General features: G+C 38.7%; 1 protein-coding gene across 1 annotated transcript; it reads left to right on the top strand.

The window, feature by feature from the left end:
- The first annotated feature begins 404 nt into the window (after window positions 1-404).
- On the top strand, window positions 405-8,788 carry LOC139732895 (uncharacterized). The gene is made up of 6 exons (XM_071643731.1): window positions 405-486; window positions 3,418-3,729; window positions 4,968-5,309; window positions 6,165-6,290; window positions 6,685-6,759; window positions 7,191-8,788. The coding sequence occupies exons 1-6, from the start codon at window positions 405-407 to the stop codon at window positions 8,786-8,788; spliced, it is 2,535 nt and encodes an 844-aa protein (XP_071499832.1).
- Window positions 8,789-14,120: the final 5,332 nt, after the last annotated feature.

Here is a 14,120-nt window from a genome sequence, read left to right as displayed (position 1 = left end):
TTCGTTTCAGGTCTGCCTTTGGGCGCGGGAAGAGAATGTGTACTCAGTATGCGTTGTATGAAGTTATTGTCATGCAAAATTATGAGCAAATGGGTAAATGCATTCCACATTGAACCTTTCAATTATGTGTGCTATGAACTGTGTCAATTATTATGCTCTATGCGATATACATTGTAATGTGCGAATTTGCAGCTAGCAAACGGCTGCGTCGCCATTATTTCCATGCGCCCACTCAACGAAAGAATTCCGTTGGTCTCGGAAGGGTGCAAGGCATGGGTGTGTTCGGCTATCACTTAAAAGAGATGTGATATTTTTTATCTAGATTACTTGGCAGTCTCTCGGGATATTCCGGTCGAAAAGTGTGTTCAACTTATTCTTTGTGAACTATCTCAGTCTTTGACTACATGATTGTGATGGATAGAAGATACGACCTCGTTCTCTTATTAAGATTGGCTATTACTCTGTTCTGTGGCCACGTTGGAGAAGGTAAGCCCAACTTTATTGTCCCGATCATGCAGTAAGTTTAGCGTTGTCGAGTCCCAACCGAGAGATGCCAATGAAATGTGTTCAAAACGACAAAGCTACCTGAAAATGACCGATTTTGGAAAATACCTGGAATCCCTGTGTACCTTGGAACTCTGTTTACTGTTCGTTATTTTCTTTGACATTGTTTGAATATTGGTCTATAGTCAACACATGTCATGATGACTGATGTAAACTTAAATAAGGCAAAACCAAATTGTGTTTTTCTCAGCTCAATGCTCAAAAACAAATTATTATGAACATTGAGTGTGCTAACTTCGATGCTTTTCAATGCAAAAATCTCCCCTAGAGATGAGCTCACAACCTTTTTTTTTTTTCGTTGATTCTCAAGTTCATTTCATTGTAACATCAGACTGCCTTTGACGAAAGAGAATTATTTTACGTTTAGGTTGTATGAACGAATTGCCCCCTGCCAATGCCCATGCCTGCTGGAAAGGACAATTATGTGTCCCTTTAGTGTAGTATGAGAACAGAATGTTATCAAACACATCGTGAACAAGTTGTGGAATCTCTTCACATTGTTGAATTACAGAGTTTTTAACATTGTGAACACATTGGGAAGCATCAGTTTATAGAACATTACTATATGCACGCACTCTATGAAAAACTACACCACAATGTGAAAGCAATTGACTATAATAATTATGTGAACATAATAGTATTGTGAAAACATCGTGAAATACTATGCTCTTTCCAGCAGGGGCGTTGATAAAAGCTTTCTTTCTTTCTTTCTTTCTTTCTTTCTTTCTTTCTTTCTTTTTTGAAACCACCACAATATTTGTACAATATTTCTCAATTGTTTTGCTGCAAAAATATTTTGCTGTATAAATATCACTGATTTTGCCCCGAAACATTGTTATGATGCCCAGAGCTCTGTGTTATATACACTGTATATCCATTTTTATATCCTTTTTTCTTTCTCTTAAAATAATGATACAGTTATAGTAATTTTCTCTATGGGCAGCAATGTATATAACTGTGTGTGTGCTTCATTTCAAATACTATATATCATTTAATATTAGTATGTGTGTGCGTGGTTGGGTGTGTGTGCGTGTGTGTGTGTATGTTTGAGTGTGTGCGCTTGGATGAGTTATTGTGCGATACACGCTCACGTGTATTATGATTATAGTTTTTCGAATTTGCGTAAAGAATATGAGGTATTCATCAACATAGATATTCTCACCTTTATAATGATTTTTTTTATAGATATGATGATTTTCTTTTTTTTTCTTATTTCTATTATTTTTTTTCTTTGTTTGTTTGTTTGTTTGTTTGTTTGTTTGTTTGGTTTTTTTTTTGGGGGGGGGGTTTCCGGATAATATTTGTTTAACAATAATCAATATTCAATAGTTGTATTTTCTTATATGAGCTCCCTCGTAGAGACTGTATGAGCTCCTTTGAGGTGACGCCCATTATGAGCTCCATCGTGGAGACGATATTTTTATGAGCTCCCTTGTGGAGACATCATGGTATATTAAAGATTCTTGTTTAATATCTCTAAGATTTATTATGTTTGTTTTATGCTAGTATTGTCTGAGGCAAATCATTTGTTGTAAAGGGCCCCAATTTTTCTCTTTTTTCTTTAAAACAGCATTTCTTTTTTTTTTTTCTTGTCAGCACTTACTGTGGTGCTTCAAAGGAGAATCACGACGTTATTGACTCTCGTTGGGGTTACAAGCAAGTTCCATTTTGTGCCCACGTACATTTTATCAGCAATAAATATGTTTTTTAATACCCATTAAGGTTACTGTTGGTTCATTTCAATTATCAGTGATTGTGCAAGTGTAACATAGCGTCTTGAAGTTGACTTTCCGTATGTTACTCCTGTTCATACGTCCCTCTATTTTCTATTTTCTTGTCTTTTTTCAGGCGTCAAAATACAACTATCTTCTGTTTCTCTTGGCATGCTTCTGCCGAAGATGGCTGTTTCTGTTTGTTCTGTTTCTGTTTCTGTTGTGCGTTCTTGTCTGCTATTTTGTTTTCCGTTTGTCAGTCTTGTCCATCCCGTTTTGTCCTGTACAACCTTTTCTTCAGTAGTTGTCTTGTTGTCTAGTCCTGTTTCCTGTTTGTTCGCGTCTATGAAAGTGTATATCTGGTAATCTAATTTTCAGTGGGCTTCCAGACTTCTTCCACTTTGTTATTTTTTGTATTTACAAATGAATCGATTCCATCGATGTTCTTTTTCAGAGGGGTCCACATACTACAAGCTCTGTCTTTTTAGTGGGTCCCTCCATTTTTCGCACTTTAAGCAACGGTATACATGTACTTCACTTCGATCACATCTGTTTCTTTTTTATTATACAATGTATGATTACTATAGGTCCTCAATTGTTGTACAGTCTTTTCATTTCACTATGTTCTATTTACCTTATTCTCTGTTATCAAAAGAAGTGAAACATATGTTTTGTCGAAAAATGAAATAAACTTTGAATTTGAATTTGAATTTGAACATCCGTGTTTGTGATATGAACAAAATCCGTGCTTTCCTGATGAACTTCGAAATATGGAGAGAAGTTTATAACAGAGTTTAAACAGGTGGTTGTTATAATAAGCTAACATTACAAGTATATGATTTTCAGTTTTCTTGGATAAAAAGCTATGCTGGACCTTGAATCAGATAGACTAAACTCATCCAAAAGCCTCGACCCACAAAATTCGTATGAGTAAGAATAATGCTACAACTCTTAATGAAAGCGTAACAAATACTGTGGGTTTTCCAAATAGTTAGTTATTCTAGAGAAAGGGAAGCACCAAGATCGGTACAAGCATGCATCATATGAGGAGGTGACTCTGGGAAGACAGTTTAGTGTATGAAGCTTAGTAGGTCATGCATGCAGGAAATGAACCTACTTTGTTAATGTTTTCATCTTGTAGCCTCAGTAGTAGGCACTGCCCCCAACGTTCAAGGATGGAAGGGAGAAGACATCCGATTGCCATGTGACATACAGGAAGATCCTCTCGCAGTGTTCTGGCTCAAGGAGGGAATCCCAGGTCAGCAGCAGAGGACGACCAAGGCTACATTCGCTGATGGGGAATTTCCGAGCAGTGAGGAACGGTTTGATATGGACAAGAACTTCAGCCTCGTCATCACTAACTTGGAGGTGGCAGATGGGGGTCATTACTATTGTCAGGTGGTGCTGAAGAATACCCAAATTGTTGAAAATACCACGATCATCACAATTGGTTGTAAGTAAGGTTTTCTTTTTCACCATGTCATAATATAGTGGTATGGGACGATCCTAGACTGGACAAGATGACAGTCCTCTCAATGATTTAGCTTAAATAGAAAAAAAAAATCGTACACACGCAAGCTAAATGAATCCTGGTAAAGCGGTAAAATAATGCCTTGTCAATATTATTTAAATCATCTGTCATGCACGGGGTTACAGGCAACTTACAATACAAGCAGTACAGCCAATTTCTATTGTAGCCGTGATGTTCGATAACTGAGACTGATAGGTTTCTCATTGGCACCGGAACTGCTGTGGCAAATTTTTGACATGCAGTTTCAACATTTGACACGGCATTCACGGGAATCACGGCCTGTTACGAGTGTCCATCCCGTCGTGTGTTCATCCCGTCCTATTGTGTTGTCACATATCCAACACGTTTTGCCCACGTTGGCCAGAAATAGTCAGTTAAGATGTTGTGATAAAGATATGCTCGATTTTCCCCTTTAAGCAGTGATTTGTAGAAAGGCGACAAAATGCAGCAACAATATTTGGAAGGAACATACGGAGGCACTTTCAGCATGTTTTTTACATTGTTTCATTTAGATATAATTATGTTAATTTCTGTACATTCTGGAGTTCCTATAGAAATTACCAATGTTCGAGCATTCAAGTGATCCCTAAATAAGCAGGAAATCACGTGAATTTGATAGCTTAACTTGATTGCTTTAGTCCTTGCACTGAGTCACTTATCCAAATGGATATTTTGATAATGTGTGATTGAAAATATATGTCATTAAAAAGGTAATGCGTTATTCACCTAATTATCAATATTTTTCTGGTAATTAAAATAAGTTAATTTTGTCACTATTCTTCTAACTACCTTACTCTTTGTCACTTCATTGATTTTCTATGGTAAAAGTGATTCGATATTACATTTCCATGTTAAATATCAGTAATTTCATCCTAATAACGTACAGATTAAAAATAAAACAAACAAACATGACAGTTCTTTCTCTTTTTTCCTATTCATGATAGCCACTTCTCATTTTTCTTCAAAATGAACAATGTTGGGTTCTAGTTTCATTTGTAATTATGCCAATTCCGTAAGATAAATAAAAAAGATTTTGTTTTCCATGAATAAAAACAAACTGCAAAAGTCTTTTTAGATATTTGGAAATGCTGAATGAAATCTGGATTGGAATACAAAATATAATGATATGTCAATTCAAAATAATGTTTGTATTTCTCTAGCGATGGCAACCGGACATACAATCGAGGAATGCGCTGACAAGAGTCAATCTCGTCAAAGCCGATGCACATACCAATATCCCTCCAACACCCCTTCTTTTAATCTTACGTGTGTCGTGAGTGGGTTCAAACCTAACGTTTCCATGCTATGGAAGGAGGAGTCGGGAAAGAGACTGAATTCCGTGGTTTCACAACAGAACACACTTACTGACGGCACATACGAGAGGTTCGAGACGATCACTGTTTCAGCTAAACGTGGGACAGAGCAAACCTTCATGTGCGTGGCTACCGGTGACTCGCTGAATGGAACGTCGACCCGAGAAATCAACGTTCTACCTTCAACAGGTTTCATGAAATGTCGTCAATTCTATGTTTCTGAGTAGTCTCTGGTATACAATTGATATTCCAGCCCAATATTCTGATTGAGATTGGTCACGGAGAAATACAATTCGGTGTTTTTGTTTTGTTTTGTTTTTTTTTAGCAAAGTCCCCCCCCCCCCCAAAAAAAAAAGGGGGAAAAAAAGATGTTCATTTTGCTAGTCTCCAATAAAGTAGTAAAAAAAAATGTTAACACATTTCCTTTCATTGAAAAAGTAGGGGAAAAACACGTCACAACGACATTGACAAGGCTACGCGTCATAAATCCGACACCAACGATCAGTTATACAGCTCACGAGTCATACAGTCCGTGATATCGATACTACTAGGCAAGTAAGGTCAATGAGTTTAGGTAATAAAAACCAGGGAGGTGGAAGAGCTCTCTTCCACCTCCCTGTAAAAACGGAACACCAGCCAAGCACTCGCTTGGCTTAATATATAGGCATACATGCAAGTGGCTGTCTCATGTTTATTTTTGTTGTGCTTTTGGTTTTTGCTTTTGTTTGGCCTAGTACCCGTCAAACTTGTAGGTCTTGTTTGCATAGTGTCGAACTCATGGACCCCCCCCCCCTTTCTTTTTTTTTTTGTGCTAACGAGGTGACGGGCCGTATGACTCATGAACTGTATATGACTCATGAACCATTTTTGTTTTAGTTTTTTTTTTTTGCTGAAATGTCGAGTTAGTTGGCCATGTGGCTCGTGGGTGTCGGTCTCGTAGGATGACTCCATCAATACACAGATATTAACGTTTATTTATATCCATATGTAATGTCTTGATAATAAGTGAAAGAGTGTTTCATTTGTGTCTTTATCAAATTTCAGGGAAACGTAATAATGTTGGTCTCATCATCGGACTCGCCATTGGTGTGTCTGTTGCTATAGTCATCCTATCTCTCCTAGTTGGAAAGTATCTTCAAAGCAAACATCCGGACTACCTACCGCGAAAAGGTGTCTGTCTATTTTATTTTTGTAAGGTTTTAAATTTGTAGTCATTTGTGAATGTGTGTGTGTTTGTATTTGTATTTCTTTGTTTTTTATTCTTTGCATTTTTCATCATTCTGATACAAAAATAACATTAGTACAGACGACCGAATATCCCGTGTACACAGAACTCTCAAATCTACTACCAAGGATGATTAATCGCTCTAAAATAAAAGAAATATTCATAAAGGGGAAAATGCATCAAACAGTACGTCATAAGCGTATTCTTGACGTGATGGTGACCTGAAAATGTGGGCATGAAAAGAGGGGAAACGAAAAAAGGTGTGGAAAATATAGCGCCCAGAATATAATTTTAAATGAAAACAATCATTGATGATGACACTCTGTTGATATATTTCAGGATGTGGCTGGATCCCCTGCTGGCGAAGACCAAACATACCAGAAATATTTCACGAGGAAGAAGAATTAATGCTGAGTAAGAAATAATAAATGCAGATAACCACAAACTTATTCGTTATAAAAAATGCATTATTACGTTATGCACAGTGACTTTTTATTTTCAAGATTACATCTTATCCTTTTTAAGCACATTCGTAATTTCGTTGTACGAAGAAAATAAAAGAAAAAAGAAATAATAATATGATTTGATCGTAACACTTTGTAGGATTGAGTGCCTTGTAATGCTATCCTTCATCAGCAACTATCGTTTACACTTTTGGATCAATCGATTTATTATATTCCAGGCCCTATTTTTTTTTCTCTCTCACTCTCTCCCTCTCTGTCTATCTGTGTATGCATAATAATATGCCTATCTTTTAGTGGGCGGGTATTTATGTACATTCATAAGTATGTACAATAATGATTTTTGTGTCTTTACTTTTGCTATCTTTTGGTTTCTCCTCTAAGAACCATCACCGCTAACCAAGGAACAAGTACAGCAATGCAAGGAAGAGCTGAAGGCATATTACTGTGTGTCACGACGCAAGGTCACGGTGGATCCACTCAACTTTATGGAGCGTGTTGAATTAGATGAAATTTATACGAATATAAGTATCATAGACCGAAATAGCAAGTGTAAGACACCAATAACATACGACGATCTTCTGACCAACGATGAAAATGGAAACCTTTCAAAGCGGCTTCTGATACAAGGTGAGGGAGGTGTCGGTAAAACAACACTTTGCGCTAAGATTGCCTGGGACTGGTGCCAGGGACGGATTCTTCAGGATCTGGACATGGTGCTCCTAATACCTCTTCGAGATGTAACCAACAAAAAAAGTATTGGTAGTATTGTAAAAACATATCTCTCTGATGGAAATACAGCAAAAATGAACCAAATACATGATTACATTACAAGAAATCAAAATAGAGTCCTCATTATACTTGATGGGTTTGATGAGTTTAACGGGAAATTAAGTGAAATTGACAGCAGTGATGTCATTCGGATTTTGGGAATACAGCAATATAAGTCATGCAAAGTAATTGTGACCACACGACCATGGAGAACACACGAGTTCATGATGGACACGGCTATTGCTGACGCTTACACTATTCTTAGCGTCGATGGATTTAATAAGGAGAATTTATCAACTTACATTACGAGGTACTTTCGGATTGCGACGAACGACAATCTTGCAGAAAGCTTGATCAGTTTTATGGAAGAAAATGATGTCGTCCAGTCAAATATGGCTCCATTTCCTATCTACTGTGCGATGCTTTGTCTGATGTGGAAAGACTTCAGTGAAGAGAGGCGAACAGAAATGCAACATTTGCAAACTTTCTCCATGATATTTTTTGAGATGATATCTTTTCTGAAAGAACATTACGCATCAAAGGCTTGTTCAAATTTAGAGAATCAGAACATTGCTGAGCATTTAAATGAAGCTGGAATGGCAATTCAAGAAATAAGCGAGATAGCGCTAAACGGTTTATTGGACAGAAATCTTTCATTTCCTGAAAACAAATTCAGAAAGTGTTTGAAAGCCATGAAAACATGCTGCAGAGTGGGAGTTCTGACTACAGAAAGAGATGTCATCACAAGGGAACGTCGACGCAATTTTAACATTTCATCCTTGGTTTTGACAACTGTTTCTTTTCCTCACAAACTGTTTCAAGAATACGTTGCAGGGGTATATATTGGGTATTTGTTCACCAATGACCGCACCAAGTACAAAAAGGTGAAAAAGAAACTTCTTCGTCAACCCAAGGAGTTTCGCTACGTACTCTACTTCGCCTCAGCTTCAGGGAAAGAGCTTGGCCTTGATATCATCAAAGGCTTGATAAACTGTCATACCAGTTACTTCTCATCATTTTTCAGTGTTGACGAAGAGAATGATAAACGTGATTTCTGTGTTGACGTTGCGTTTGAGTGTCATACTGAGGAGGCCACCAGAGCAGTGGGAGAACGATGGGGTGAATACAGACTAGCCCATTCACCAGAACACAGAGTGTCAGGAGTGGTGTTCATGGTGCGAAAGAACAAAGTGGTGAGTGACGCTGCTTGAATATTGATCTGAAATATTTCAGAAAATTTTGTGTAGAACAATAATAAGATTCCGTAGTTATGTGTGCGTCTTTCCCTGTGTGAAATTTAGTGTTACTAAACTGAAATCATTGTATTTACTCCAAAAGCGTGCTATTCTTATTATTACTAATTCCACATATTTATCTCATACAGATCCTTTATTTCATCGTTTGCATACTTTGAAGCTTCAGGACATCCACATTTTACAAACAGGTATATTTATGTACAAGTATGCAACAAATCAACTTCCCTCTTTATTTCATAATATTTTTCACTTAAATTCGAATATACACACATATCCAACTCGCCGTCCGACAGATTTTCACCTTGTAAACCCCAAAACTGTTCTAGCTCAGAAATCAATTAGACATTACAGTCCCGATTTCTGGAATAACCTACCTGATCAATTAAAGCAGTGTACTTCACTTTTTTCCTTTAAAGCTCATTTTAAAAAGCATTTATTATTGAAATATGTTTCCAGTTAGTAGTCTTTGACCAACGTATTTTTTTCTTTTTTTCCGAAGTCTCAGTAAGCCCTGATCCATGCAAAGTGGTTTTCAGTTTTATTTTTTTTTCATTCCCTCCCGTTCCTTTCTTTGATAATGATATTGCATACATTCAGTAAAGCGTATACCTTAGGGCGGGATTTCACGGAGCACGCGAACGATTTGCGAAGGACGCGAATGACAAAATCCAACATTCGGAAAAGTTTTTCTCCGAATGTGTTCCGACAATGAAGCCGAAAACTATTTTTGCGCAATTTGCGCGAAGTTTCCACGACGTATGTGCGAATGTCGTGTGTATCATTGCTATAAAGTACAGCATGTTACGTACACGAAGAACACGCGACGGAAATGCGAACAACGAAAAATGTTCAATAATCATGGGAGAAAATGTACCCAAGGAGAGGTGGAAGCTGTCTTAAGTTGATTTTTTTTTTCGTTCCTCTATTCTCCTTTCTTTTTCTCTCATTTCTCTATCGTGTGCTTGCCTACATTTTTTCCCTAGGACCTATCTCCACTAGTAAAGCATTTCATTTTTTTTTTGCAGTTCCTCCAACACATAATCTCTATATACAGTTCAAATGAAATTTTGCATACTTTAGATTAATATTAAGTGTATTCTGCGATTTTTTTTTTGTATATCAAACATGTCTTTTTCTTTGGTAGTCTTTAATTTCTTTTGTTACTGTAGTTGTTAATGATTGTTTGATGTTTAGATGTATGGTACGATTTTTATTTGTAGAAAACGTATAGGTGATACATCCCCAAACGTGCGCCAAACGTTCGCGAGAATGTCTCAAAAGGTACGCGAACAGTTTGCGATTACGTCGTAAAATGATCGGAAAAACTTCGCAGATTTCGCGTAACATACGCGAGACATTCTCCAAAGTTTCGGAGTCTGTTTGGGGTTTCACGAACATTTTGCGAACATCGCGCGTGTCTTGCGAAGGTCTTGCGCATATGACGAGGCTTTAAAGACACTTTCGAGAACAATTCACGAGCAAATCACGACCAAGTGTGCGGAAAAGGTTCGCAAAAAATTTCAAACTTTTTTGAAATCATCGCCGAAGTAAAAACGACATTCGCGAACAATTGACGACGCTTCCGAACCCTCACGTTCGTTTGGCGATCTTTTGCAGACTAAAATACGAATGCTGGATTTTGCCATTCGCATTTGTCCTTCGCAAATCGTTCGCGTGCTCCGTGAAATCCCACCCTACCCACAAAATAGGCATGCTACAGCCTTTATTCTCTCTTGCACTGTCACCTGCACACACGACGCACTGTCACTCGCACACACCTACACTTATATTGTCTACTATACCATTCAGTTTTCAATGGTGCTGCGTGCTGTTTGTTTTTTCTTGGTTTAAAGCGCCAAGTCTATTTTTCTTTTCTGTTTTTTTTTTCTGTAGCAAAATGCGTTTCGTGTATTAAGATTAAGAGTTTTATGAGTACATATATAATTGGTGTTGTATTACATTGGTATCACATATTCAGATAGGGCCTCATCCACGTCAAGCTCTGCTTCTGATGACGGTCCCCTGTATTGATTTCTCCTTTGTTAATAGATACAGTATGCCTTAATATGTTGTTTTGAATCATAATTATGTCACTTCAGACTGAATGTTTTTACGCAAATGATTTTTCTTTGTATTGATTTGTATGTATCTGTATCATTTTGTTTTCATTTGCAATTGTATTCGGAGAAAGAAAATGCAGAAATAAAAAAAAAAACGAGTGTATAATCTGCAAAATCAACAGCTTTACTCAAAGTTGGTTTTAAGACATGACCAGGTGCTATTGATTGGATAAATCGTTCTGAAATGCAAGATCTTGTAAAGTGTAATATCGACTTAAGTAGTGTTAGTGTAAAATAATTGTCTTCCTCGTATGACACAGTTAATCTTATGATAACTTATGTGTTTTAAATCTTAATCACCATGTCACTTAATTTATGCACTTGTATCTTGTAATCAATCAGAACGTGTCTTTTTGTAAATTGTATATAGATTTTTCCTTGTGACATTTAGAAAAAATACAATAGTTATGATGAGTCAAGCAATAATTATGTCTTTTATTGTTCTTATGGCAAAATGATTGGACTCTACGGAGAATGTAAAACAGTTTCATGGGCGAATAAAATCAGATCGATTCGCTACAGTTACAGTTGTCAAAATGCCCCTTGAAGTAATCATTCAACTTTGATTGTACTAAAGACGCCATGTATCGAAGGGAGACGTCAAACTGAGTATCGTGTACAGTACATGATTATGTATTTTGGGCATATACCTGTTTAGGGCACAAAACACGAGCATGGATGAAGTCATAGTTATCGTGTCTCTGCTATTTCTCATACTATATCAAAATGAGAATGAATTATTCTCTTCATGAGTGGTGATAAGTGATATTACGATATGAATCGAACGTGTATCAAAATAATGATCCCTTTTGTTCTGAGCTTCAAACCTCCAATCAACTGCGTGTACTTTTATCAACCACATTCTTCATGTGGATAATTACTTTCCTTTACTGTCAATTCATATTCGTTCTATCAGAAATCTCTAGATATGCAACTTTTGAAATGCGGAAGAACTGTGTCACGTGACTTGGCGGAGAGCATGTGTTCGAGCAGTGTACTGCGTAAAGTAAGAATACAGGACTCACAATTTTACCCGGACTTCTACAAGATCCTAGGCGATGAGGCTTCGAACTGTCAGGTAAGAGCTTTTCACCACAGTTCACAAAAAAAGTATGCTATTATGTACAGATTGCAGATGAAATGATACTAAAGTTATTTCAAAGAGGCAATGCATTGATAGGATTATAGCATACTAAACAGTGAAACGGTTTTTCTTTGCCTCCTTACTTTATACAGAGAAAAAAAAACAAGTTTTAAATGTTATTTTACTTGGAATTATAATTCTCTCATATACGAATAATTTATGAGTTGTGAGTGCATTAGGGCACGAATATCGCACGAGGCGCGAGATAAGCCACTGGTCTATTCAACAAGGCGCGTAGCGCCGCGTTGAATAGACCAGTGGCGAATCTCGCGCCGAGTGCGGTATTACGTGCCCCAATGCACGAACAAAATAATAAATTATTCGTTTTATACAACACCTTGTCCACAATCACAATACTAAATTAGTGACCGCCAACTCAGGAAGGCCCAAAAATAAATGTAACAATTAGGCCGAGAATTGCAAACCACCTAGTGTACTGCTTTCAAACACTCGTCATGATTGGACCACAGTCACAGGAATCACAAACTCTGCAGGGTCTATTGACCAAATCGGGTTCGTTGAGGGCAGCAGACATTTCATGGCAGAGCGGGTTGATAGATATCTATCAACCCGCTCTGTTTCATCGCACTGGGCGCAGCCATAGTGGGTGTCTTAGCCGACCCCCCCCCCCCCCCTGCTCTCCCCCCACCCCGGGCAACATGTTAATCACGCACTTGTAACAAAGGTTCGCGCACTAAGCAAGTATTCGCGCACTCAGTACGAGACGCCCATTAGCCGGGTTCACACGTACACCAATTAGCGGGATACAAATCTCGAGATTTGCATCGCGATCGTCATCCCGAGTTTTTTGCACGTGTGGACAGAAAAAACCCGAAAATTAGCGGGATAAGCATCACGATGCTAATCCCAAGAAATCTTGCGCTGGTTCGTCAATTAGCGGGATAATTCGCCGCGCGCTGGTACGTGTGAACGGTCGGGATTAGAATCTCGAGTTTTTATATCCCATCATGCAATGCGCACATCACTACAGCGAGGCCTCTGCGAAGAGGTTCTTCACCTCTTTGGAGCACAACAACAACAGCGCGCGAACCACACCACTGACGCGTAAAAGACAATGGACAAAGGTAAGTGCGCGCAGGCAGTGATAGAGAAGGGCGCTGTGTGACCCAGTTTGCAGGCTTTGCTGTTGTCTCTATCGGCAATTAGCGGGATAATTCGGTACGTGTGGACGCTCACCAAATTAGCGGGATAGCGATCGCGATCGGTATCCCGCTAATTTGGTACGTGTGGACGCTCGCAAAAAAACTCGGGATGTGCATCGCGATCGTCATCCCGCTATTTTGTACGTGTGAACCCGGCTATTGTTTAGCCATAAAACATTTACTTGTTTGTTATTCTTCCATGCCCCCTGGCGGGGCCGTTCAAGAATAAAATTCATTGTCAGTAGCCGGGTTCACACGTACAAATTAGCGGGATGACGATCGCGATGCTCATCCCGAGTTTTTTGGCGAGCGTCCACACGTACCAAATTAGCGGGATGGCGATCGCGATCGGTATCCCGCTAATTTGGCGAGCGTCCACACGTACCAAATTATCCCGCTAATTGCCGATAGAGACAACAACAAAGCCTGCAAACTGGGTCACACAGCGCCCTTCTCTATCACTGCTTGCGCGCACTTACCTTTGTCCATTGTCTTTTACGCGTCAGTGGTGTGGTTCGCGCGCTGTTGTTGTTGTGCTCCAAAGAGGTGAAGGACCTCTTCGCAGAGGCCTCGCTGTTGTGATGTGCGCATTGTATGATGGGATGTAAAAACTCGAGATTGTAATCCCGACCGTTCACACGTACCAGCGCGGGGCCAATTATCCCGCTAATTGGCGAACCAGCGCAAGATTTCTTGGGATTAGCATCGCGATGCTTATCCCGCTAATTTTCGGGTTTTTTTCTGTCCACACGTGCAAAAAACTCGGGATGACGATCGCGATGCAAATCTCGAGATTTGTATCCCGCTAATTGGTGTACGTGTGAACCCGGCTAGAGTCATTCAGCGTGTTTCTACAGAGA

The sequence above is a fragment of the Diadema antillarum genome, unplaced genomic scaffold, assembly GCF_040938485.1.
Source record: "Diadema antillarum isolate AM-2024a unplaced genomic scaffold, OU_Dant_1.0 seq00000454_RagTag, whole genome shotgun sequence".
NCBI lineage: Eukaryota > Metazoa > Echinodermata > Echinoidea > Diadematoida > Diadematidae > Diadema > Diadema antillarum.
The sequence above is the reverse complement of the archived record's forward strand: the minus strand, read 5'-3'. Positions and strand labels throughout refer to the sequence as shown.